General features: G+C 50.6%; 8 protein-coding genes and 1 non-coding gene across 9 annotated transcripts, besides 5 other annotated features; all 9 read right to left on the bottom strand.

Annotated features, from left to right (window-relative positions):
* Positions 1–24,626: part of a sequence feature (sequence corresponds to BAC RPCI93-27M11) that runs on past both edges of the window.
* Tb927.7.1220 (hypothetical protein, conserved) lies at positions 692–3,916 on the bottom strand (the record flags this gene model as incomplete). The annotated part of the gene is made up of 1 exon (XM_840653.1): positions 692–3,916. The coding sequence occupies one exon, from the start codon at positions 3,914–3,916 to the stop codon at positions 692–694; it is 3,225 nt and encodes a 1,074-aa protein (XP_845746.1).
* Positions 5,428–5,464: a microsatellite.
* Positions 5,465–5,490: a microsatellite.
* Positions 5,512–5,570: a sequence feature (G-rich).
* Tb927.7.1210 (regulator of chromosome condensation, putative) lies at positions 6,196–8,718 on the bottom strand (the record flags this gene model as incomplete). Its single annotated transcript, XM_840652.1, has 1 exon — positions 6,196–8,718. One exon carries the CDS (start codon positions 8,716–8,718, stop codon positions 6,196–6,198), a length of 2,523 nt encoding a protein of 840 aa, XP_845745.1.
* On the bottom strand, positions 9,532–10,854 carry Tb927.7.1200 (hypothetical protein, conserved; the record flags this gene model as incomplete). Its single annotated transcript, XM_840651.1, has 1 exon — positions 9,532–10,854. One exon carries the CDS (start codon positions 10,852–10,854, stop codon positions 9,532–9,534), a length of 1,323 nt encoding a protein of 440 aa, XP_845744.1.
* On the bottom strand, positions 12,238–15,696 carry Tb927.7.1190 (regulator of chromosome condensation, putative; the record flags this gene model as incomplete). Its single annotated transcript, XM_840650.1, has 1 exon — positions 12,238–15,696. One exon carries the CDS (start codon positions 15,694–15,696, stop codon positions 12,238–12,240), a length of 3,459 nt encoding a protein of 1,152 aa, XP_845743.1.
* Positions 15,950–15,982: a microsatellite.
* Positions 16,355–16,867, bottom strand: Tb927.7.1180 (RNA-binding protein, putative; the record flags this gene model as incomplete). Its single annotated transcript, XM_840649.1, has 1 exon — positions 16,355–16,867. The coding sequence occupies one exon, from the start codon at positions 16,865–16,867 to the stop codon at positions 16,355–16,357; it is 513 nt and encodes a 170-aa protein (XP_845742.1).
* Tb927.7.1175 lies at positions 17,186–17,256 on the bottom strand. Its single transcript has one exon. It is a non-coding gene; the product is annotated as a tRNA-Gly (tRNA).
* Positions 18,378–18,857, bottom strand: Tb927.7.1170 (hypothetical protein, conserved; the record flags this gene model as incomplete). Its single annotated transcript, XM_840648.1, has 1 exon — positions 18,378–18,857. One exon carries the CDS (start codon positions 18,855–18,857, stop codon positions 18,378–18,380), a length of 480 nt encoding a protein of 159 aa, XP_845741.1.
* Positions 19,235–19,627, bottom strand: Tb927.7.1160 (hypothetical protein, conserved; the record flags this gene model as incomplete). The annotated part of the gene is made up of 1 exon (XM_840647.1): positions 19,235–19,627. The coding sequence occupies one exon, from the start codon at positions 19,625–19,627 to the stop codon at positions 19,235–19,237; it is 393 nt and encodes a 130-aa protein (XP_845740.1).
* On the bottom strand, positions 19,943–23,881 carry Tb927.7.1150 (hypothetical protein, conserved; the record flags this gene model as incomplete). The annotated part of the gene is made up of 1 exon (XM_840646.1): positions 19,943–23,881. The coding sequence occupies one exon, from the start codon at positions 23,879–23,881 to the stop codon at positions 19,943–19,945; it is 3,939 nt and encodes a 1,312-aa protein (XP_845739.1).

Raw genomic sequence — 24,626 nt, 5'->3', positions numbered from 1 at the left:
ACGTTACAACTAGCAAAGGAAGAAGGGAGGGGAAGAAGGTGAGGTGTTCGTTAGGGAAAGATATATATAAATATACACCTCCTTACATCCGATGATACACCGCCAGCAATAACGATGATAGGTATGGGGAAAAACAAAACGGCTCCACGGGAATCCGTAACGCTGTTGCATGAAGACAAATCATGCCGCGCACGAATTAAAGGAGACAAGAGGGATAAATGAGAGTGTGCCCAAGAATAATTTTTTCACACAGCCAAAAGGCTGGGTAAAACCACGATCCTTTCAATTACTCCCCCCCCCCCTTTGCAGCACTGTATAGATATGTGTAAGAAAAAACAAAAAAATCAGCAGGCGTTCGGTTTCTCTTTGCTTCCCAATTCCTGCAGTGATTATGGTCTCACAAGTTCACTCACTGAAAAACTTAGTGAAAGAGTGCGGAGGCCCGTAGAATGTGAAGGTGCAAGGCAGGATACCCCAACGACCATAGAATCGGCACTAAACAACAATGAGAGAATTAGCAAGAATAATACAAACGCACACGACGAGAGAAAGTGAGAAAGTGATGGTGATGGTAAATTACTTCAGCGCCAATGACAGGCGACCGTAAGGGTTGCTGTTGTTTTTTTTTTCAGTATTCGGTTATACACACGGAGCCCTTTGTACGCAAGATGCTAACTGACAAAAAAAATCACTAGTAAATACACGATAGCATCAGCGACTGCTCCAACGGAGTCACCATTGTGCAATACGGACATCGCACGCCGTTTGATGACCCTCTGACCAGTCGCTGCGGCCGTTCTGCCAGTGCCATCATCGCGCGATATGAAATCACGTGACCACAGTTTAACAACTGCGCGGGATTGAACCCCGACTCAGCCCCAGTTGTGAGGGACGTCGGCGCTTCCTTATATTGCTCGGGAGTGATACCGTGCACACACGCGTCAATACAACGTCTGCGTGTTATCGGGCAGTAGCACATGGTTTTCTGGAACATCGGTTGCCACACAACAAATGAGTTTAGCAACCTAACGGGGTTCGCCGAATGGAAGCTCAGATTTTCCTTGGGATAAAGTAACGCGGATGTAGCGCGTCGTTGTAGCTCGTCTTGCTGCAACAAAATCGTGCTGGCGTGGGGAAGCTCCAAGATCACGGTATGCTGGGGTGCTGAAGGCTTCGGAGAGGCAGTGGGATCCTGGGATTGGGCGTCGTCCCCACTGGTTACAGCAGGATCGGTATCGGTGTTGCGACGATTGTTGTTTCGAGAGCCCGTCCAGCCTTGCAACATGCCGCGAAACCCGCTGATTATTGAGCGCCGCTGGGTACTGATAGCTGCGGCCGGTGACGTTGGTTGCTGCTGTGGGGGCGGCAGGCGAAAAGGGGTACCTTGCGGTGACTCGCTCATACTCGTGCGTTGCGAAGGACTACCTCCGAATGTCGTGATGAGACCCCTTTCGCAGCAATCGTCAAGATTACGCAGCACAGGTGCACTAAGTGGATATATGAAGCGATAAAGCAGGCTCTCTGGTTGGGGAGTTGTATTGAAGGAAGATGCCGCTTGCTTCACATTATGTCCTTCCTGTTGAAGAAGCTCCTCAAGCTGTTTCAATTTCCCTACCTGATCAAGGAGGCTCATGAGAACGCTTTCTTGCCACACTAACGGCGTCGTGCATATCGGAACGGCTACCGCGGCCCCACCAGTACCACGACTATCCTCGACGAAACCATACATGGGATCTGTTGGAACGCCAACACCAGAGTACGATCGCTGGTTGTCACCCCACAAGCGCAGAAAGGGCGCCACACACCACAGCAGGCGTTCCTGTGCCTGTTTCCCACCATGTGAGTTCCCATTCACTTGTGACTCCTCACAGGCACGTCTGTGCTCATTTCCCAGGGCTAACGGCATGTACCCAAGTGCCACGAGAATGTGACGGAAAGAAAGCAGCAGTGCGGACGGCCGCGCAGCATCACCACTGACCTGAGGATCACCATCACCCAGCGTGTGAGACTGATGAAACCCGTTCTCGACTGCAAGCCGCCATGCCACGGACGGATGACGACATAACGCTAAGGCGAACTCAGCGGCTCGCTGCAGTGTCAACGAAGTTGTGTCACCGTCTTCGCCCCCGTTAATCGTCATGTCTGACATTGTAGCCCGAGCCGCCGAAACCATCAGCGCCAGCTGTTGCAGTGCCGTAATAATCACGAGGTCTGACAGGAATACCTTCAGTCGCTGCATCACGAAAGCGACGAGTTGGACTTCATTCTGTTCCGTGGACGCAGTTGGCTCTCCTTGTTTCTCTCCTCCCTCCCCTCGACCCCGGATTCCTCCGCCAACGTCACCTTCCTCTGCGTTTCGCTGCTGTTGCAAGTATCTGTAGTCGTCTTCAGTCTCCTCTTCGCCGACATCTTCCCCTTCCTCAAGCATATCCTCATCCACCTCGTCTTCTTCCTCTCCTGCGCTGTCATTCACAAATATCCGGCCGTCATCTCCATCTCCATCGTCGTCCTCGTCTTCCTCCACCTCATCGGCTTCCACATCTGCATGTATAAGATCTTCCATGCCTACATAATATTCGTGTTCCTCGAGATAATCTTGCTCCTCGTCTGGAGCCATATCGGTACCGGCATCTCTACTGGTGGCTTCCGCGAGTTCATCATCCTCTCCGTCTTCGACTTCCTCATTCAATTGCGAGGACCACAAGAAGGCAGCACTTCTGTGAAGCCGCACAACATCGCCGAGTTCCGGTGTTTCCTGAGTCTCGCGCATGTCACGATCCGGCGTCGGTTCCGCTTCTGGTGCAGAAACCGCTGGGAAAAACACCTTGCTCGATTGGCTCTCACTCTCCCTCGTTTGCTGCGTGTGCGGTATGGCTCCATTAGCATCTGCCTCTAGTAGCAGTGCCAATCCTTCAGCAGTCGTCATGACCGTCCTCGGAATATCTGCGGAGGAGATGCAAAGATTAACGATATTAACAATCCACTGAACGGTACGCGGGTAGGCGTCCGTTACCATTTGCAGTATGTCCACGCTTTCCTCCCGAAGTGAACACGGTCGCAGGACTCCGCAACGGATCTCCTGCGGCACCGCCACGCTTACTGGATGGCTGCTCCTCGTGGGATTCTTTTCACATGCAGCCGCCAATCCATTATAGCATCCCAGATCCATCTCCATCGTCGTTGTTAGCGGGACGCCGTCATACTGAAGCTGCCGAACCACCAAATCATCCACTACAGATTTTATCCCTCGTCTACCGCACTGCTGACCCGATCCGCGTGGGCCGCACGGAGCTCCCGACCACTGCGACTGGTGGTTAGGCGTCGAATGAGCATGCGACCATGGCCCACAGTTCCGATCACCGCCATCCCCCTTAATTCCCTCGGTCGGATACAATGAAGCGCTGTTTCTAGGCGCGGGAGACGTTCGTGGATCCCAATTAGCCTCGTCTTCACCACCCGGGACACGAGCAAATTCCAATGGATCCCAGTTTATAAAGTGAGAAAGGTATCGACGAACACCGTCGTAACAGACACCTCTACTAGCTGATGGCTTCCTCTCTGCAGGGCTAATCGTATTCGGTTTGAGAGAATGGTCCGGAAACATCTTTTGATATGCCACGTGCACCTGCGAGGCTGCATCCGCCTGGTGGCGTATTTGTTTTAGTCGCTCGTTGATAAGTTCATCATACGCCTCAACTTCTCCCTGTAGTTCCTCGATGTACGCACCCACCGATTGCGCTGCAGAGGTGGTGCAATTGGCAGGAGAGCCCTCCGCATCGCTCCCCTTAGGTGTTGTGCCGAACTCACGGAGCAGTGCGGCGGTATTCCGGAGTTTACTCTCGAGTTCCAGCAAGTATTCTTGCAACTTCCCGTGCGGGCGAACGGAATAAGTGCAGCGGTCGTTTTGATGCTCCATGGATTTTGGGGGAGGGGGTTCGAAAAACAAAAAAAAATTCACTAACCCTCTTCTGCCCCTCTCCCGTACCACCTTTCCTTCCCGCTAATATGAACAACCGGGTAGTTTACTGCCGCAGGGAAACAATAACTTGTATATAAGGGAACGAGTTTGCGCTCGTTATTATTTCTTCTTGTGCTCTCCTTGACTTACTACGATTAGTATTTGGGGAAATATATATATATATATATGACAGCAATCCGCTACTTCCTCACACTATGTCTGTTTTGTCCCTTAACCTTCACTAACTTCCCTCCTCTCCCCTTCTCTTTCTTTCCCTTTTTGTGTGACCCTGTTATTTGACAGCAGCAGGGGAAAGCCTGCAATAATGATAATAACACTCTCAGTGGACCACAGGAGTGCTTGCAGGTCAGGCAACAACTACTCAAAGACACTATCCCGGTAATGGCCGGAAGGAATTAAGAGGGAGCAAAACAGAACAGGAAAAGGCAGGAAAGATATATACACACAAACTGCAAGCGCAGACGGAGAGAAAGTAATAAGTTTCTGGCACCGCTCATTCTTCTTCAAAAACAGTTTTCGCGCAAACACACAGAGGAAACCGTACTTTGTTTACTTGAGTTCTTGTACAGTCACTACCTTTTACGTTTCTAAATATTTATTTACTCATCTATTTGCCGCAGTTCGCAAACGATATAGCGCAGGAAAAATAACAATAATGAAGGGGAAAAAAATAGGTGAAGAGAATGATCATGACCCAGGTTGGTGCCTGTCGCCTTTTTTGTTTTATGCTAAAACTCCCTACACGCCGTCCTCAACACGCAAACAAGCACATCGTGTTACACCCTTAAGAGTACCAGCGCAAAAAATAATGAATTAAGAAATTAGAACTGATAAAGTGCACTCATACGGCGTGACAGTGGCGCTTACAATGGATGCTAGTCATTAAGTGCGTGCTTTCCTTCTGCGATTTTTCTTTGTAGAAGAAGTTCATACCCGTCACCTCTATTTCACTACATACAACAACTCAACGCATTTCTCTCTACAGCATCCACACGACCATTTGCACAGAAATACAAGACGGCTCGTCGGATGCTTACAGAACTGTAAAAATTCCTGAAACTAAAGAAAAAAAGGCAAGGCGGAAAGTGACGGAGCGTATTCAATATTCTTCTTTACGCTGATACATACATAAGTAGACACAGTGAAGCAATACATATACCAGCGATGGCTCCCCTTGTAATGGTTTAAGATGAAGGAACCAGTAATCATTAAGAAGGAAAATGAATAAATAAATAGGTAAATGACAGGCACGATATTTTTCGAGTAAATGTGGCTTCGATGGTTGAAGAACGGTATTCTGCGATACGGTAATGCGATAAGCCTGTTGCGTTGCAGGGCAAAGTGAGATGTGCGAGTAGATGAAAAATATCAACAATATCAACAGTATAACTTGTAACAATAAGGAAAAGGCAACTAACTAAACAAATAAAGCGTAGATATACGAATAAACACAGACATACACATACACATACACACACACACACATATATATATATATATATATATGCATACTTTTTTTTTTATTAAAAGCACCTCCCCTGATATCCTTTTTTCTCCCCTCCCCTCCTTCACTCTCCGTCCGCCTCCCCTCTGCATTTATTACACCAATTCCCACACTTCACAAGTTAAGGGTTAAATAGGAGGGGGGTGGATCGGAGGAATCCACCAGCAAGGGAAAAAAACGTAAAGAAAAACTCAATCTTGATGGACGACTAAAAACTTCAACGCACAAAATAACATTAACACATCCACTTCCCCTTCTTCCTTCATTGGACACATAATTTTTTTTAAAAGCTTCGTTTCTATTATGTCTGTTTTTCATTTAAATTATTTTACCCCCTCCACAATCACCCCCTCAACCTCCAACACATGATACGCGATTGCCGCTGGTAGGCGGGATGGACAATACAAAAAAAAAGAGGGGATAAAGTTAAACAAAAGATCAAAGAAAATAAATGCACACGAACGCGTGTAAAACAACACACCAGAGCGACTGCTCCCGCCACTTCACTGTCGGGCCACATTCGCATACATGCGCGTAAGTTCTGCATCAGAATGGGGCCAAAGAAGTCAATTTGCAGGCAAATTAAGGAGGCAAAAAATAAAACAGCGTCAAGAAAGGATTAAAACAACAACACGATAACGGAAGTTACAACAGTAAAGAAATAAAAATGACGACAATACTGTAAACGATGAAAAAAACGCTGAAAGGAGGACTAACGGGCACTTCGCCTGATAATTTGCGCCGGCCGATCCCGCAACGTGTAGTGCAGCTCAGTAACCACAGCTGGTGGTAGTGGGTCCTTTTCCACGAGCACAATTGCATGCTCCACCCCGGCAAACACTCGTACGCCTTGGCATCCTTCCATCGACAGGTTGTCCCTGGATAACTCTGGAGGTATATTCCTCAGGTCGTTAAACGACTCGCTGACGTACACGCCCTTCTGGTGCTCCATCACGCCCGAAAACCTGAACTCACGGGAGCGAGTAAGGACAAGGGCAAAATACTTCCCCAATGTGGCCTCCATCACATCATCGAGCACATGCGTTGGAAGGAGAATGCGGCTTCCTGTAGCAGAAAGCTGAGCCCTTCCATTGGCGCCCCACACATACAGCTTGCCTTCATCGGTGATGGCGTAACTCCCAAAGGGTCCGCATCCAATTTTTGTAGCGAAAGCGGAAAGCAACACCTTCACAGGAGTGATGCGGTCATCTTCTCCACCGTAACCAAGTCGTCCACAAGCACCAATGCCCCATGCGTAAATTTCCCCCGCAGCGTTCAACGCCATTGCATGCCAAGCCCCAGCTGCCACGGCTACGATGTTGGAAAGACTTGGCACTTCCACTGGCATAAGGATACTGGCAGTGCTATCGTTTCCTAACGACTCCATTACAAGGTTGTCTGGTATCTCCGGTGGCAGCGGCAAGTCGCCCACGCCACAACACTCAATGTTGCCCCAGCTGTAAACGCAACCAGTTGCACTCAGCGCCAGAGCAAAAAAACAACCACACGCCACTTGGACGATCATCTTATCGGCAAGCCATCCAATTTCTTGAGGTTCAGCAATGCGTGGGTTCTCTATAGGACTAACACCGAGTCCACACTGACCGTACACGTTGCTTCCCCACGTAAAGACACGCTGGGTATCGCTGAGTGCCGCCGAGAAGCAAATCCCGGCGCTAACTTGCACGATCGCTGAGGAACTAAGACTGGTTATTTTGGTGGCATGCCGCACAACAGGCACCCTATCGTGAGTGAAATCCCGCACTTTACTGAGGTCAATGCCGAGTTGTCCCCATCCACCCATTCCCATTGCATAACACACGCCGCGTCTATTCAATATGATGGAAAAGCCCTGTCCCAAAGCAGCAGTTAAGAGTCCCTCCTTTACCCCAATGACTGAAATCGCACTGTGAACCCCCCGGTGTGGCAGCCCTAGTATAAGCATGGAAAGGTTCTTGGGTAAGCTAAGGGAGAAGTTGTGGCACGACCCACTTGTCAGCCATAGTGATATGTAGTTGTCCATGATGGGAACACCTCGTATCATCCGCAAGCCGTGCCCCAGTCCTACACCAACGCCCAACCCCGTTCCGTATGCTACGACTTCTCCCGTTTCTAAAAGCAGCAACGTATGGTGTCGCCCACACGACGCCGATATCACCTTATGGCGTAGTGGAAGGTCGAGTTGACGAAAGGTTGTAACTATGACTTCACCGGGGACTCCGCATTGGCCGCCTTGGTTATCTCCACAGGCGTACGCGAGGCCGCTGGAGGTTACCAAACATGTGTGGAAACTGCCGCACGCAACCTCAACCACAGCTGATTTAAGCCCCTTGACTTCCTTTGGTAAGCTGACGTTTTCCTCGTCACCGTGCCCCAGTCGGCCACCCTCCCCTAGACCCCAGCTATAAGCACGGCCTTCACTGCTAAACGCAAAGGCATGCCACGGTCCCATCCGTATGTGGCTTATCGACTTGGAACTCAACGAACGAATTTTAACAGGTTGCACGACGGTACCCCTCTCTTCGCCATCCACAATCACTCTTTTCAAATGATTCGGGGGCAACGTCTTCCACGTCGATTCCTCCTCGCCAAGGAGAAGGGTGTAGCCCCAGCCGTATACTTCACCACGCTCTGAGAGGGCCAAAACGGTATAGTTGCCGCAAGCAACCTCCACAATTCTCTCAGCCGCCACACGGCGTTTGCGTGGTGTTGCACAGCACGCTCCCCTTACCTCAGGAGTACATTGGGCGTAATCGTTTGCCCCCCACAATAACACCTCCCCTTTGCTAGAAAGTGCAGCAAAAAATGCATGCCCTCCCTTGACGTCCACAATCATCTCATTCCAATTGAATTGCCGGAGATCAATTTGTGCGGTTGAAATAGGCACGCCATGTTCAGTGCAGGAGAGAAGTGGCATCACCTGTGGGTCCGGAACGCCAAGTTCACCCCACATGCCACCACCCATTGTAAGGACAGCACCGCGGACGCCTAGCCACACGGAGGTCATGGAGGAGCATCCTATGCGAATCGGTTTATCCAAACCACCAATGATAAACGGCGTAATGACGTTGTTCCGAGTACCCGTCCCCAGTTCACCGTTGCGACAAAGGCCCCAACCCAGGACGACACCGTCTTCGTTGACGAACCGGCGCAAAAGCCAATGTACGTCCTCCGAGACGTCGGGAACGTCCAGGAAAGCGCGCTCCAGAGGAACTACTTCACGAGGTTCGTGCATTTCAGTGTTTGCCTTCTGTTTACGGTGTAGCACAGAGCTAAAGTATTCTCCCCACTGCTCCCCTGATTGGTGTATTACTTTCTTCCGGCCACCTCTCTCCCCGCTTCAGTGCAAGACCTGTTACTACTCACGCGGGATTGGATAGATCGCAAGTGTTTGAAATGTGGGGAAAAGATAACAAATTTGCATACAAAAACGACGAAGGGAGGAAAAAAGAAAAGACCTGCAGAATTATGAGTTGTCCAAGAAAGCTTACCCACGTTGTCGTACAGTCACGTTACCCCTCGCGGCAGGTAACACTCATGGTAAAAAGTGAGTACAGATACGCACCAACCAAAATGCACGTGAGTGCTGAATGGTATGACCGCTTGCATTTCGGTCCTTTTTCCGACTCATCGCTCCAAGTCCCTCCTTCAAACTACACGCATACAAACGTACGCCGTTTCTTGGGGGAAACGCATGTGTTCCATTTGTGAAATAGCCGGCTCCAAAACAGAACATCGCAAGAAGATCGGAGCAAAATGACAACACAGTGAGAAGCTACAGCAGTTAGCGACCGGCCCACGTAGTCGCTCATGCATTCATAGAAACCTACACGTGCACCACGAAACCTCAGCATATTAGGTGAATATTTTAAAACAGTTGAAAAAATAGAGGACCTTGTGATGTTCGTTTGGGCTCGTACCTGTTGACGTCCCCCCCCCCTCCCTGGTGCGCCTCACACAAATGCGTTGAGGTCTCGTGCTCATACTCCCCATCCCCATCCTCCTTCAGCGTCCAGTAATCTCGTCTACTACATAACGTAGCGCAAGATCATTTCGATCCCTCTTTTGGAGCCAAACGTGTCGGGGCAATGTGTATATCGATGCAGCGGGACTCACCGCTTTCGTTATATGTGTTGATCTGGAAAGTCCCCCGCATTACACCTGACGTCCCGTACAGAGACAAGCCGCTTTCGTAGAAGTGCGACCCTCCTGGTGGCAAGAGAGGCACATTCCCCGCTAAACCGGGGCCAATCACCTCCGTAACAGCTTCCTTCTCCTCGTCAAAAATAACCAGGTGTCGAGAAAGCAGTTGAGCGTGCCATTTCTTCTCGTTTTTCTCTGGTCCATAGTTCCGGATAAATACAAAGTAGCGAAATATATGCTGGATGTTCGTACCGCTGTCGTCACCGGAAACGATGGATTCACAATCCCCTTCTACAGGGTGAACCTTCATGTGTTCGTCATCGTCCTCCGCACTGTTGTAAGTTCTCGAAAGGACGTACTCTGTGCGCAGTTCCACCTCAAGATGATCGGTTACCGTGATCGTCCTCGTGGGGATAACGTTACACACCACGCCGTAATCTTCCTCGTTGAGTATCCTCTTGCGCTCAAGGGTTCCATTGATGTTGCCTTTGCCCACGGACGCCGCCATGCAAAGCATCGCATCCCTCATCAATGGGAACTTAAACCTCACACGTATGTTCGTTGGATAGAGTGGTTCTGGGGGCATCATGTGCCGATATGGGGGTATCTTAAACAAATCCAAGCATACAAGTACGCGTCGCGATATTTTTCGCACCTTTTGACTTACAGAACTCTCAATGTACACCGACCCTTCCCCGACATGAAAGCCGTCAGTCACTTGGTCCTCATCATCTTCGATGCCGTTTTCGCACCCTTTACCACCATTTGCTTGATCCTCTTCCACCCCAGGTGACACGGGCTTGCTTGTTTCACCAACTACCTTCACGGAATCCATCACAACAGCCCTCCTAATCCCCGAAGATGTCGTCGTCCCACTTCCCTTTGGCTCCTTCGGTTCATTCTGCGAACGCTCAGTCTCATCCATACTTCGTTCGACCTTGGAACTACCTGTGGCAGTGGTAACCTCGGCAAAACGCCGCAACATGTCAAATGCGCCAACAAGCCGTTGTGCGGGTTCATCGCACGAGATACCGGAGATGCTGGGCCGGGAGAACATGGACCGAGCTACCTGCTGAGCTGTTTCGCCATACCCAGCGGCAGCAAAATCATTCATATTCAGTGCGCGCCCAAACACAGCGAAACAAATTTCCTCCTGTTTCCCATATCTGACTGCGCTTCTTTGCAAGTGCTTCAGTATCCTCCTATAGGCGCAGCAAGTGACAGACATTTATGGGTACACTCCCGCAGTTGTTCCCTTGCCGTACTTATTTTCTTCTCGCCCCGCTTTACACTTGCTTCCGTAAAGCTGCGCTCGATGTTGACGTGGAGGAGGGGAGGTTGTGAAGATGCTAACAACCCTGAAAGGAAGAAAGAGGAACGTGACAGTGGAGTTGGTGACACGTTTCGAGCGCAGGAGGCGAAGAGGGAAGTTTCACCCGCACCTCCTTCTTAACTTTTTCTACCAGTCCTTCACGGGTGAAGCAAAAGACGCTCCAAAGAAAGAATAACATGTTGGTGAACATCATGGCGAATGTACGGGGGTGGGAGAAGAAAGGAGAAAGGAAGCCGTTGCGATGCCAGCTCTCACAGGTTTTCTAGGACACGCGCGTAAACATATCGAAAAATGCATTTGACATTTCTTCTTTAGGTAGGGAACAGCAATTGAAAAGTGATGAAAAAGCAAGAACATGTAGATAAATATGTTTTTTTAACCGGAAATGGTGGTTGGGCAGCAGCCCCCGCCCCCGAGATCAACCCTTTGTTTCATGTAGGAACAAAGGAGGGTAGGAAACACACAAAAAAAAAACACGCGTACTCGAACAGCAAATATGACAAGAGAGGACCGGCGCAACACCTTACATAAAACAAAAACAAGGGAAGTAAAAGGATAAAGGAATCCCCCGCTCCCCTATGCCGCGTATCCGAGCAACCAACAGAGTACAACACCTCAATGCAAGATATAACCACGCTTTTAAAACATACGAGTGCGTTGCCACCCGAGGAGCATGGGCAAGAATGCTTCCCACATGCATCACACTTTTTACAAAAGATGAGGAAAACCGGGATTACTAAACATAAATGATAAAACATTCACCCCACATAAACGCTTAAGAGGGGTCACAGAAAAGTAATCAAGAGGGATAAACGGAAAGGTAATAAGCAGCATTTCTACGACGCTCAAAGCATTGAAGCACTTAATAACATAGGCGAAAAAATTTTTAAAGTGTTATATGAGACACTTTCGCACTATGCACATGAGTACAGTGTACTCTTTTCGCTTTTTTTTTCTTATCTCTGTCGTAGATACTTTTTCCCGTCCTTCCCCATGTAGTCCAGGTTTTCACGGTGTCAGGTACGAGATAGGTGACCTCAAGTACCCCCTTTTCTCTGCTTATCTACCAAAGAAATTGATCACTATTCACTCCGGTTACCCTCTCGTTTCCTAGTTTCGCTCATGCGTATACGTTTGCAAGTCAGTGGCGTCGCACATGCACGCATTCACATCTACCCGCGCAACCAATGTCTCTCTCCACCTCTTCACAATTTCCAGCTCATTAGGCACCCATTCCAAATGCATGTACGGTACATGATGCAACGTGCCTATGGCGGGCTACTTCTCTCTATTCTGGTTGTTGCGCTGGTAAAAGGCTTTTTCCTTTGAGCCGCGAACAAACGCCGACAAGTTTTGTCTAGTGGTTTTCAACGAAGCAGGAGTTTGTCGCTTTCGCTCTACTAGTTGGAATATACTGTCGTATCCATGGAAGCAACGGACGAAGTAACTGCTGGGAGAGGCAGCCCCAGTTTCACCATCACGCTCACTGGGAGGGCGACCGACCCACTGCTGTGTGAAGGACTTGAGAGTTACATCCCTTCCATTTTGACGCACGCGACCACAAACGTAACTGCTGCCGTCCTCCTTAACGTAAACTCCGCACATTTTGGTGAATGCGGCTTCACGCACCCCGGACGCAACAAAGGTGGGAAACAGTAGGGGTTGCTGATCCGATTTCATCCCACCATCCTCATCCCCTTTTTGACGAAGAGTAGAAGTTGAATGATCACTGTTAATCATCGACTGTAGCGCCCCACATTGTCCGTTGTTGTTCAGTCCCCACACATAAAGATCACCAACGTCCGTAATTATAAACGTATTCACCTGGCAGCATACAAGTTGACGCACTGGGTGTGCAAACTTCACTGCTACGGGAACCGGCACCACAGTGGATGGAGATCCACCATCACCAACAGGACCCCGACCCCACGCGTAAATGACATGGTCATAGGAAACAGCAGCAGCATGCCTATCACCTGCCGCAACCGCCGCAATGTCCTGTAGTGCCGCAATTCGCTTGGGGTTTGTTAGGCATCTCTCACCTCCAGTTCCATGACCACAGTACAGAGTTTCTCCCCATGAATACACCTCCCCGCATTGAGTAAGAGCAATTACGAAAGTACCACCACACGCAACCTGAACGACTTGCGCAAGCGACTTCAACGCTGAAATCTCCTTAGGAGTAAAGACCGCTTCCCCTAAGTTGACGGCCACACCGTGGCCGAGCTGTCCATGTGTATTCCAGCCCCAACTATACAGGGCACCGGAGGAGCCAATAGCAATGGCAAAGTTAAACCCACACTCCACGGCACACAACTCTTCAAAGTCGGGTACAACTACTTTACGAAGTGCCGTTTTTTGTGAAAGCGAAGTATCACCCATCCCTAACTGACCATTTTCTCCCTGACCAATAGAAAAGGCTTCACCTGTTTCCGCTAAAATTATTGTAAACCCATTTCCGGCGCTAACCCCGCGCAAACCGTGACGTCTAGCTACTTCATTGACTTTCGGTAGGTCGTCAAGTATTGGTGACTCCGGCGGAGTTTGAACTACGGTTAGTGCCATAGTGCGTAGGAGCCCGGCTGCAAGCACGTGCAGATCACCACTAGCTAAAGTTAGGATGAGATAGTTTTGTACAGCTCGGCGCGGAGCCACGAAGCGAGAACCAAAACCTACGCCAACACCTGAGCATCGAAGGCTCCCACATGCCATGACGTCGCCGTCCTCTAACAATATGCAAGTGTGCTCACGTCCACACGAAACGGATATTGCCCTTTTGGGCAGCGGAAGTATCTCCGGTAGCAAACGTGGTTGCCGTGTCGGGAGACCCAACTGACCATATGTATTTTCACCGAAGACAAAAATTTGTCCCTGCTTCGTCAAAACCGCTGTGTGAAACGAGCCGCAGCTGGCATCCGTAACCACTTGATTACTTAGAGCGTCAATGAGGCGCATTTTCTCCTCATTTTTTCCACTACCGTGCCCAAGTCGCCCATTACGCTCTACACCCCATGAATATACGGCCCCACTTGACGTTATCGCAAGACAATGACACGGCCCCGCCCGAAGCGCAACGACCTTCTCGTTTAGTGGTTTGAACAAATTAATTGTTTTAGCGCACTTCTGGTTGTTCGGTGCATCTGCATCTCGAAGCTGATCTGGTGAAACATTTGTTGCCAGCATTGTGGAGAGCCCCCATGTTCCTACGCTGCCGCATGTAAAAGATAGTGCGGCGTAGAAGCCCCCGCAAGCCACATCCACAACCTCTGTGTATTGTCCTGGGATGTCCACTAGTACGGGTGTTCGCACAGTCATACCTTCGTGAACAAGGCACTGTCCGAATGAATTTTGACCCCAGAGATACATGCGCCTACTCCGTAAACCAATGGCGACAGCGAAGGCAGAACCAGCCGCTAACTTACATATTTGATCACCACTGCGGAGCGGCACACGGTAGAGTCGGTACTTCCCTTCGCTACCCTTGACTGCACCAGGGGGCTGAGAGTCCTTCGACTTCCCAGCTCCTAACTGACCCCAATCGTCATTGCCACAGCTTAGAATTTTTCTCTCCATTGTCACAAAATAACATGAATACGCGCCGCAGCTGAAAGAAACCACAGGAACCGGAATGGCCAACCTTGTGGGTGACAACGTGTACGAGCCTTGTGGGGGGCTTTCGCCATCCGATGGGCTTGCTAGTTGTAACTTCTTTCCTGTTTTGACGGAGGCAATGTTACCCCACGTAAGCACTGCACCTTTCGCCAGGTAGCGTGACAACAGCAGGTCCGGTGGTTTCTCACCTGCAACTACTTCTTCCACTGCTTCACCACCGTCGCCCACCCTTTCCGGAGTGGGTGATGCTATCGCATCCTCCGCATCTAACTGCTCTCCGGTTTGTTGAGCTGTAATGGCGCCCATTATTGGAAGTTTGGCTTCACAACCCGCCCCGAAGTGCCGTGAGAATAGCAATACTGGAGTTGGAAACTGGGGCGGCATCCACGTGTGGTTTGAGGCACCTACATTTTCGCTGTACAGTGGGTTCACACTGAAAGGAACAAAAGATGGTGCATCAGGTAGTTCTCGCCAATGTCTGTTACTGTTGCCTACCGCTTGAAACAACTCCACACGAGCGCCGTCTGCACCGCGACCAGCACGAGGGTTGGAAACCGAACGTCCCTCCCCCCTTAAATTACTCCGTGCAGCACTGAACGTGCCGCGCATTGGGGAAACGTTATCGTCGTGGCTGCTCGCTGATGATTGTGCATTGGAGTTTTCCCTACTTCCTGCAAGCCTCTCCACGTGGACAATGTTTGGCGCGGCTGTCAAAAGGGTCTCAACAGAAATGCGATAAATCTTGGTCAAAGTCAATGCAAAGCGAGCTACATGCATATTCATGTGCCCCTGTTGAGAGAAGTAGTGATCTAAATTCATCATACGAGCGTTGTTTGATCCGGACTCCGTAAGACATCGACGCAGAACCGGAGCGTCAACTCCAGCCCGCTCGAAGATAATATTGAATACGCGTATGGCTACAAAACAATTTTCTTTGTTACTGGGGCTTCCGCGTGCGGATCCTGATGCCCGTCGACCCTCATGAACAAGCATTTCTATAAGCCGGTTGTAGAGCCGTTCGCTGCTATCTCCGAATGTTGGATCGCCCTGAGATTCAACCCGCATAAGGATCTGCGATAGGACACTGTTGTCCCCCCTTAGAAAACGCTCAACTAATGGACGCATCGGAGCCGATGGCCCTCTGCCGTCCTGAAGATGAGCCAGCAGGACGAATTGTGTGCTTGGAAGTGTGCGATACCCAATGGGGAAAACAAAACTAAGCGGCAATGAAACAAAACTAAGTGAAGGGTGCCCTCAATCCCCTCGTGTCTCTTCTTTTGGCTTAGTTGTCACTGCCCTTGGCGCTCCTTTCCCTGCGTCTGTTCCCTCCAAACGCCAACTTCTCACCACGTACCGCACGGGTGGTAGGGAAGAGCAGATATGTACCTATATATATATATATATATATATACTTACAGCTATCTTGTGAACGCCCACAGGTAGCAAAGGCACCTTGATATTTGAAGAAGGAAAGCAACCGAGAAAAAAAAAGAAAGGGCATAGACGCTCTAACAGACAAGAGGTATCAAGCGTGAAAGAAAACAAAGATAAAGAGTTGTGCTTCGCGTATTACGTTCAATACCCTCTTCGCAAGGGTGTAGGTGCACCAATTTCTGTTCACCTCGCTCCCTCCCCCTGCGGAGCAGAGACGAAACACGCCCATTTCGGTGGCAGAAACCACCGCGGCAAAATGGCAGACACGCGAAAAAAAAAGGAAGCACAACCATGGCAACATGAGTGACGGAGACTGTCATCCATTCCCCTTTTTCCACTCCCAATTTTTTCACCTCGCTTCCAACACAACCCGACTCAACCACTCCGCATACGACTCGGCGCCACTAGGAAGCGCACAAACTTCAACTTCCTCGCATCGGGCCACCTCAATCCCCCGCTGCGATGGTGCCCTCCCGGTTGTGGTTAGTGAAACTTCCTTACCCTTTTCATGGTTGGAGTTCATCTCATCCGCAGCTAAAATGGCACTTCGGTAGTCTTCAAACTTAACAAAGGCAGTGCCAAGGAACCGGCCTGTGCGCTGGTGACGCACAAGCCTCACATCAATCACCTCACCAAACTGCGAGAAAACAGTTGCTATATCCCCCTCGGAGAGTGATGTGGAGCAACACTCATCGTCATTAGCGTTAAGATCGTTACCGCCAGCAGCGACCTTCTCCCTATTCCTTTTGTTTGGGCCACCAGGGTGCTCAATGTTGCGGATGACAATCCATGGAGACTTTCCCAGCAGCTTATGATAAGTTTCGGTGTAAGCGCCGGATCTGCCCTCCTTGTATCGTTGCATTCGGTGGGTGAGCCACCAAACTCCGATGTTTTACCGCAAAAAAAAAAACACTGGATACTAATCAGGAGGTGGAGCCAGAAGGAAAGTCGCAACAACTAACATATGGTGGAAAACAAATCAAGTATGTGATTTCGGGTGAAATAAAACAGTTACCGGGACACATATCCGAGGTAACACACCATCCCTTCGCTTTGCGCATGACTCATACACCTCTTTTTTTTTCCATTTTCCCACTTTCTTTGCTTCCCCTCCCGCTGTCGCTAACAACACCTCGGCCGGAAGAACCCAAATGCAAAACGACAAGATGGGAGAAAAACGTGCGCAGTCCGGGAATCGAACCCGGGCCTCCCGCGTGGCAGGCGAGAATTCTACCACTAGACCAACTGCGCCTCGGTCGCCCGCCCCTCATTCACACCCGTTACCGATTGCAGCGCAGAGCAGTCACGACGAAACGCGCGCTGCAACCCGAAACATCGGTATTGTTGCGACTCGACCAAACACCGTCGCAAGCAAACAAACAACGAGGGCCGCGGTATTCGCCCTCACCAGCCACCTCACATTATGCGAGTCCCGCAGGAAAAAACAACTGACAGAACATACTCACAAACAAACGCACAGTGAGGTCAGATCACTAATCTGGTTGAACCGCTCTCCATACCAAACCCCACTTCCACCCGTCCAAGTCGCTCGTGGCGCTGCTGCGCCCGTAGTTCCGACAGACGCCTCATCCGCTTTACAGCAAATCCACTAAGTATGAATAGCGCCGCCATAACTAGCTGAAACGCCGCAAACGGCAGGCTTGTTGCTTCTTGTGTATCCTTCCCTCCGGGGCACGTGCCGACGCCATTTGGGTTTGTACCGGAGTTTGGCGCCCGAGTAGTGGCCATGTCGTCAACGAACTTTTTAGCACCACAAACAACGCCCACAGCCGTCCTCACCTTCACACCCCTATAAACGACGTGGAGGAAGGGTGCACTACCCTAAGTTCCCCAAACTGGGTATGAGTGAGGAAGAATAGGGAAGGAATAAAGGTGTGAGGTTTCTTTGTGCTACGTCGGGTCTGTCAACAGGAAGCCCACGAGGCACTCGTATTCCAACCGATCGCAACCCTCGATCACTAATAGTGGTGACCAAAGATAAATTTAAAACACGGCACCCAACCAAATCAAAGAGAAGTACGAAGGCTATTCCAGGCCGATTCCCTGAATATTCCCCCAACTCTACGCCCCTTTGCCCCAGTGGCACTTCCAACACGTGATGTTGTTTCCTCTTCTTCGCTTGTTCTTGTTCCGTGCACACGCCGCTTCGCAAACTATCACACCACCATCACCGCCTTCAGTTACAAGAATGGCCCACTAAAAGAAGAAAGAAGAAAAGATGTAAAGAAGCACACACTGGGTATCGTCCAGCTGGAAAAGATAACGGGAAATCTGAGATGGCGCGACATCCCACAAATACCAACAGACAGAAATACGCTGAAGCCATTGTGGTATAAGCGCATGGGGAAAGCCTACTCACGCTCCCGTTTTCCTCCCGCCACCAACTCCTCTTCTTCGTCGTCCTTCTCGCCGAGGAATGTCGGAGCTATGTGAAGACGCCACGCGTCCTCGCCGTTTGGTGGTTCACCCTCAGCGAAGGACAACGTCATTCCTTCCATATCTCGCAATGCGGCCTCGAAGGCTTCGCGCTTTTCCAATTCCACCAGTGCATAACCGCAACATTCACAATTTTTATCAAGGGGCATTTTCACTTCCCGCACGTTCCAGAGTCCCTCACCCTCACGCGTAACAAAAAGATCAGTGATGTGGTCCATCGTGGTGTTGGGTGGTAAGTTGGTGAGGAATAGGACCCATCCCTCCACACTAGGGGTTGGCTCACCGGGGGCGACATCCTCAGGGCGGACGAGACGCTCAAAGCGTGAACGAGTTCGCCGAACACGGCGAATCGCCGGCACCTCGGCACAGGGTGTAGCGGCGCCCTCTGTAATCATAACAGAACACCTATGTGCAACTTTTCCGCTTCGGTGTGGTAATGGTCCAATGCCGTCTAAACTGCGGAGCTGCACCTCCTTTTTCTTTTTCTTTTCAGTATGGTAAACCTATCTTGAACAGGGGTCCAGTTTATGGCTGATCCCTTGCAGGAAACATGAGTGCAAATGCAAACGGGACCACAACACATAGATGTACACATTCGAGTGGCAGCACACATACAATTTTCAAATAATGCGGAGGTTATCAACAAGGAAACCTGGGATGAGAGGCAACCCAGGCCGAAAGCCAACTTTTCAAACTACTCAAACTGTTTGATCGCGCTGTTTTCAGACTGGAGAGGAAGGCATATTCGAAGGGACGGTAATCGATTGCGGTTTCATAAGTCCTCCCCGTTCCATTTAAGTCCTGGTTTCGTTGTTGCCCCACTATATCCCGTCAAGCGCGGGCCGTATCGATGATCCCCCTTGATGTAGCCACCGCGCATGTTTCCCGTCACTACGTAGCGTCCATACGCCCTAATTTCCGTTGCCACAGACTGATTCACATTATATACCGTCCCTGTTTTGACTGTGCCGTACCGCTGAGATCGAGCAAGCATCGTGTCAATAAGCTCCTGCAACTCATGCGGGGTACACTTATCCACACGGTCACCCAATTCCACGCGGATAGGGTAAAGAATACCTGGACGCGCGTAAGGTTCACGCTGCCGCATAATATCGACAATACGGCAGAAGACAGGTGCCGCGCAGCACGGGCTACGGCACAGCATTCGTTAAGCAAAACCTTCCTCTTTTTTCTTGTTTTTGCCCCTGACGCCGACCGTGTATCGCTACTAGTTGTTGTTCTCTCCGCGTAGGCAGACGCACAATTTCCACAAACTTGAAAAAGGTCAACAAACTTGCCTCCAGCGAAGCAAGGTAGTGAAAGGGTAGGCAACAGAATATCCAAGTAGCGCCCGCATTAAGTGTGTATTTCATGCAATGTCATCAGAGAACTCCACTTGTACCCCCTTTACACCGAAACGCGCATAAACAGGTATTATGCACCACACACGAGTCACTCACTCCCTACACACTCCTCCTTGTTACCACTTCTTGCCCCCGTCGTGTCGGTGATGCTTTTCTGCACGGATCCTCTCGAGACGGCGTAGCGGCACCATAACACTGGCAAGCCGCGTGTCCAAGAGAGACCTCGCCGCCTCATCATGCACCCTTGCATGACTCGGGTCAGTTTCCTCCCTCATCAACGTATTCTGCGACCAGACAACCCGCGATCGGTGAAGTCCCACGGAGGTGCGCTCGCACACTCGTATCAGCGACGGCCGGCAGTGTTTTTCTCCCTCATGGCCCCGCTGCGGCTCCTCAGTGCCAGTACACGTTATTGCAAGAGTCACCGCAACTTCGCTCCGAAGCCTCGCAACGCGCGCCTCCAACCTCTTGACCAATGCCTCGTGACTGTAGCGCGGATGATTGTATGACAACGCAGTTGATCCTAGCCGAATCAAGAGTTCCCCCTCCGCATCAGGCGCAGGTTGGGGGAATGAGGGGGCACAATCGCGAAAAAGCGGTGTACGCGATTTTTCATCACGGCCGCGGTAAATGGGAGGCTCAACACACGCAATTTGACACAGTTTAGTCACCGTCCCGTCCCACGTGGGGCACATCTCCCTTTCAGATGTTCGACGTCTAACCATTTCGATCAACGTAGCTGCAGTGTCACGGCAACTTCGGGTGCGATCCGACGCGCACAGCGCCAGGAGAGACATGACACAACTCTTGAAGCCACGGGTCCCGGTCTTGCTTCCCTCCCGACAGTAGTCACTTGCGAAAGGGATCTCAACCCTCGGTAATAAAAGAAGGGCCTCCGGCCACTCCCCTTGTGCAAGTAGAGCCTGTAGGCACGCAGCGTGGAGAAACTGTACGTCGCGCATTGCCCACGACGCCCTCCTTGCACGTGTCATCAGGTTACTGTGCCACCCCAACACGTCACACCATGGCACGCCATTGAAGATACCATTTGGTTGACTCCTTCGCATTACGAAGTTGTGCATGCACGAGACCAGTGACTGAGCGTTAAGAGAAATACCTGCTGCAGATGCAAGAGCGGCAATACGTAAAGTCAACATACAGCGAACAGCACGAGGGGCGTTGGAACTCCCCACGCAGCGTAGCACAAGAGAAGTTGAAACGTCCGCCGAGACACGAGACCGTTTGCTAGCGGTAACCGAGGCATCCTCCTCGTCACGGATGATCGTGCGCAACGTTTGAGTGTAATGATGCACAGCTTGCATCCATAATGTACAACCGTGACGCATAGCAGACAAACAGCGCACAACGGCATGATGCGCACTGCAGTCCATTTGCTCCGGTGGGGGTGACAGGCGGAGAAGAAATTCCATAATCTGGTGAGCTGTGTGGGTGTCCACATCATGCAGAATGATAGCGACCGCGCTGCACACGCGAGAAAATCCCCGTGCCTCCGAGAAAATGTTGGGGAAGAAACGTAACGCCGCAGATAGTATTCCCTCCAAAAGAGATGCGAAACTCACCACCTTCCGCCGAGTAACCTCATCCGCCACGTACTCTTGTGTAAACAAAGATACAACAGGCTTTTCCATACTTATCCAGCGTCGCCTCGTTGGCACCACACTATAGTTCCACCGCGCCGCTAAATCCGCAACAACAGCTTCACACAACTTCAATAACCGACGGACTCCATCGACAGGCAACTCCCCTGCCAAACTCTCGCCGTTGTGAAGCAACCAAGCAGCAAAGGGCACAAACAAACCCCACAGCGCTTCATTCAAAACCCCTGGGATGGGCTTCTTCCTACGGAGGGGAATCTCTCTGAGCATTAAAATCGCACTTTCGCCAACCACCTCGGTAAGTTCAATCAAAAAAGCGACTGGTTGAATAGGAACCGTTGGGAAATCAGGCGACACCGTTGGTCGCATATTGCGGCAAGCTGCCATCCGAACAAGAACAGCAATCACACCAGTGTGTTGGTAAAACTCATTGGAGAAACCCAACGGTGGTGGGGCTCCTATGGTTTCGAGCGGAGAGGTGAAGTAACCGTCACGGAGAATGGATACGGTTTGGCGCAACATATGAGGAAGCCGGACCTCGAAGAGCAGTGCGGCAACGTCCTTCAGGAATGGGGAGTTCCCAACATCCTCTGGATCGATGGCAATACCACCACGCACCGTCCCACGACGCGCTGCCTCCATAGACGTGCGCAAAGCAGCTGCGGCGAGGCCCACAGTCAGCGGCTCAGTAAACAAATTCACTGAATTATTGACTACCTGCTCCTTCCTGAACTGCACCAACAGGGAGGTGAGCTGCGACAACGCAGCCACACCTACACTGGGTCGGAGTTCACAAACAAAAATAAATACAACAATCTCTAGGACAAACGTCATATAGCAGGTCTCATTCAAGTCGCGGCGATTTTCCCTAACCCAACTGCAGAGTGCGGTGAGCAGGTCCGAGTAATCCTTACACCCACCGCTTATTGTGGCCCTGAGGCGGGATAGCGGTGTCCTGTGAGGGCCTTCAGCGACATCCGCTCGACACGCTTCGTGGTGCCCAAGTTCCACTCGGAACTGTTTTCCCTGACCCCCTTCCTTCGCTTCTTTTCCGTCCTGGCTACACAACATTCTGATGGCACTCCCACGTTGCTTCCGCCAAGTTTCTAATGCCGTGCGCTGCCAGCATGATGACACTACCGCCATCTCGGACGACGTGAACCTGTTCCCGGACCTCGACGTATTGTCCAAACCCTCTACATTTCCTTTCACATACTCTGCGCCTTTCGCACTTATTTCACGCACCTGTACGCTCTTCTTTCCCTCCTCACACTCCACCCCGCACCCCCGTTTTTCCATATTACGAGAAAGGGATGCAGGTGAAGAAAACGAAAAACGGTTACTGTGAGAACCGTGGTGCTCTTGGGAGTAACCACCAGCTGGAACCATGTTTACTGCGGCTCTTCGGCCCAAACTACACGCCCGCTTGAACTCTTGTGCCCTCTCCACATCTAGAGCGTCCATCTCCCGGATGATGTCGAGCATTGCCTGCATTTGCTCTCTAAGTTTACGCCTCCAGTTGAGAAGTTCCTCCTCATCAAAGCACCGTAGGGAGCAGAAACGGAAGAGGTTTGGGAGGTCCTTTAAATTACTGAGCAGTTGATTCCTCCTTTGATGCACGTACAGACTGAGGAGCTTCACTCTACTGTTCGAAGGAGCGACAGAAGCGACGCAACGAAAGAGTTCTGCCCCTAGCGCTGAGGAGATTGCATCATCACTGTTTAGAAATTGCTCACACACATTTAGTGCTTCCTCCCATGCGTCCCTGGCCAGTTCCACAAGGCAACGACGCATTGGTCGCAGGTGATTCAGGAGAACGGATGCCAGCGCGAACGATTCAACCACCCCTGATTCTTCGCCGGCGAAGCACGCAACAGCTCCACAAATCTCCTCAAACGGCTCCCCCGCACCACCTACCGGTTTTAAAGCGCACCTTGTCTGGTCTATACCAGCTGCACTCCCCATTTTCTGGATGCATTCTGTTGCCCATGCACGACATCCTTCCATTTCCTCCACCAGGACGTCCTTCAGCTTCCTCCCATTAACACGAGAATCATCACCCGCGAAAACGCCGCTGGACCACCGTGGGGGGCGGGCGTTGTCCTTCGCACAGAAGACGCCGGCCCGCCGCCGCAGTTCTCCCCGTTGCGCGGCGTCACATCCAAGCTTCTTTGCTTCTGAGGTGAGGAATTCATGCAGCGCCACAGCGGAACGCACCGGCACTGACATTTCGTGCAATCCTTCCATTTCGCAAAGCGCCTCTTGCCAGGTCAAGTGCGACTTCTCAGGCCTCAATGCAGTAGCCGACGGAGCCGTTGCATCATTTGGGGCCGTTACTTGCGTCACGCATGGGATTCGCCCAGCCCTCACACCAGGATGAGTGGCTGCTGACACGATAGAAAATAACGCCGAAAGTTGCGCCCTATTGGATCCTCGCATTCGTTGCGAAACAAAAAAAAATGGTAAATTTTGGCCCCTTTCCGTGCGCCAGAAAACCCCCGCACTTCCCCCACGAATCTGTACAAGTACCAGCACTTTATGTGTTTCTGTTGTGCATGCTGGAGCTTTTTCACTAAGGGGAGAAGGGTCGCCACAGGTCAACAAAACAGTGAGAGGCCCACGCGCGTCAGCCGATTAAGGCAGATGCAAGGGAAGTGTCCACTAGAGTCTCCCTCTTTAAATAGCAGAAGCCTCTGCGCGGAAGGCAAACAAACTCTCAACTATTTCTTGTGGTGTCAAGAGACGGTACAATCCGGAGGGAGTGGCAAACTACGGGCGAAAAGAAATTCAACTGAAATATAACGATGCCACAACGGCAGAAATGAATACGTACAACCCTACAAACAAGTGCACCTAGCAGCGCAAAAAGAATGAAGTATATTTACTCGTCGACAGTGCAAGTAAGTGTGTAAATGCACCGATTGTTAAGCAGAGAACGCAAAAAAAAAAAAGAGGCCATCATAATGTGAGCACCATGCAAAAAGGGAAATACGGGTGTGTATGGTGTAACTGGATCCTTCGATCAATACAAAATGAATATTTGTAAATCAGATCACGTAAAATCTTTGCATCCCTATTGACCCCGTCTGTCCTCTCCGCGAGCGCGCTTCTAAATGCCAACCCGACTCCACTAAAACACGCATACAAATATGGACGAAACTTTCCACAACGGCCAAAGGAATGA

Source organism: Trypanosoma brucei, chromosome 7, assembly GCF_000002445.2.
Source record: "Trypanosoma brucei brucei TREU927 chromosome 7, complete sequence".
NCBI classification, from domain to species: domain Eukaryota; phylum Euglenozoa; class Kinetoplastea; order Trypanosomatida; family Trypanosomatidae; genus Trypanosoma; species Trypanosoma brucei.
Note: the sequence above shows the minus strand (reverse complement) of the source record. Positions and strands in the feature narration are given on the sequence as shown.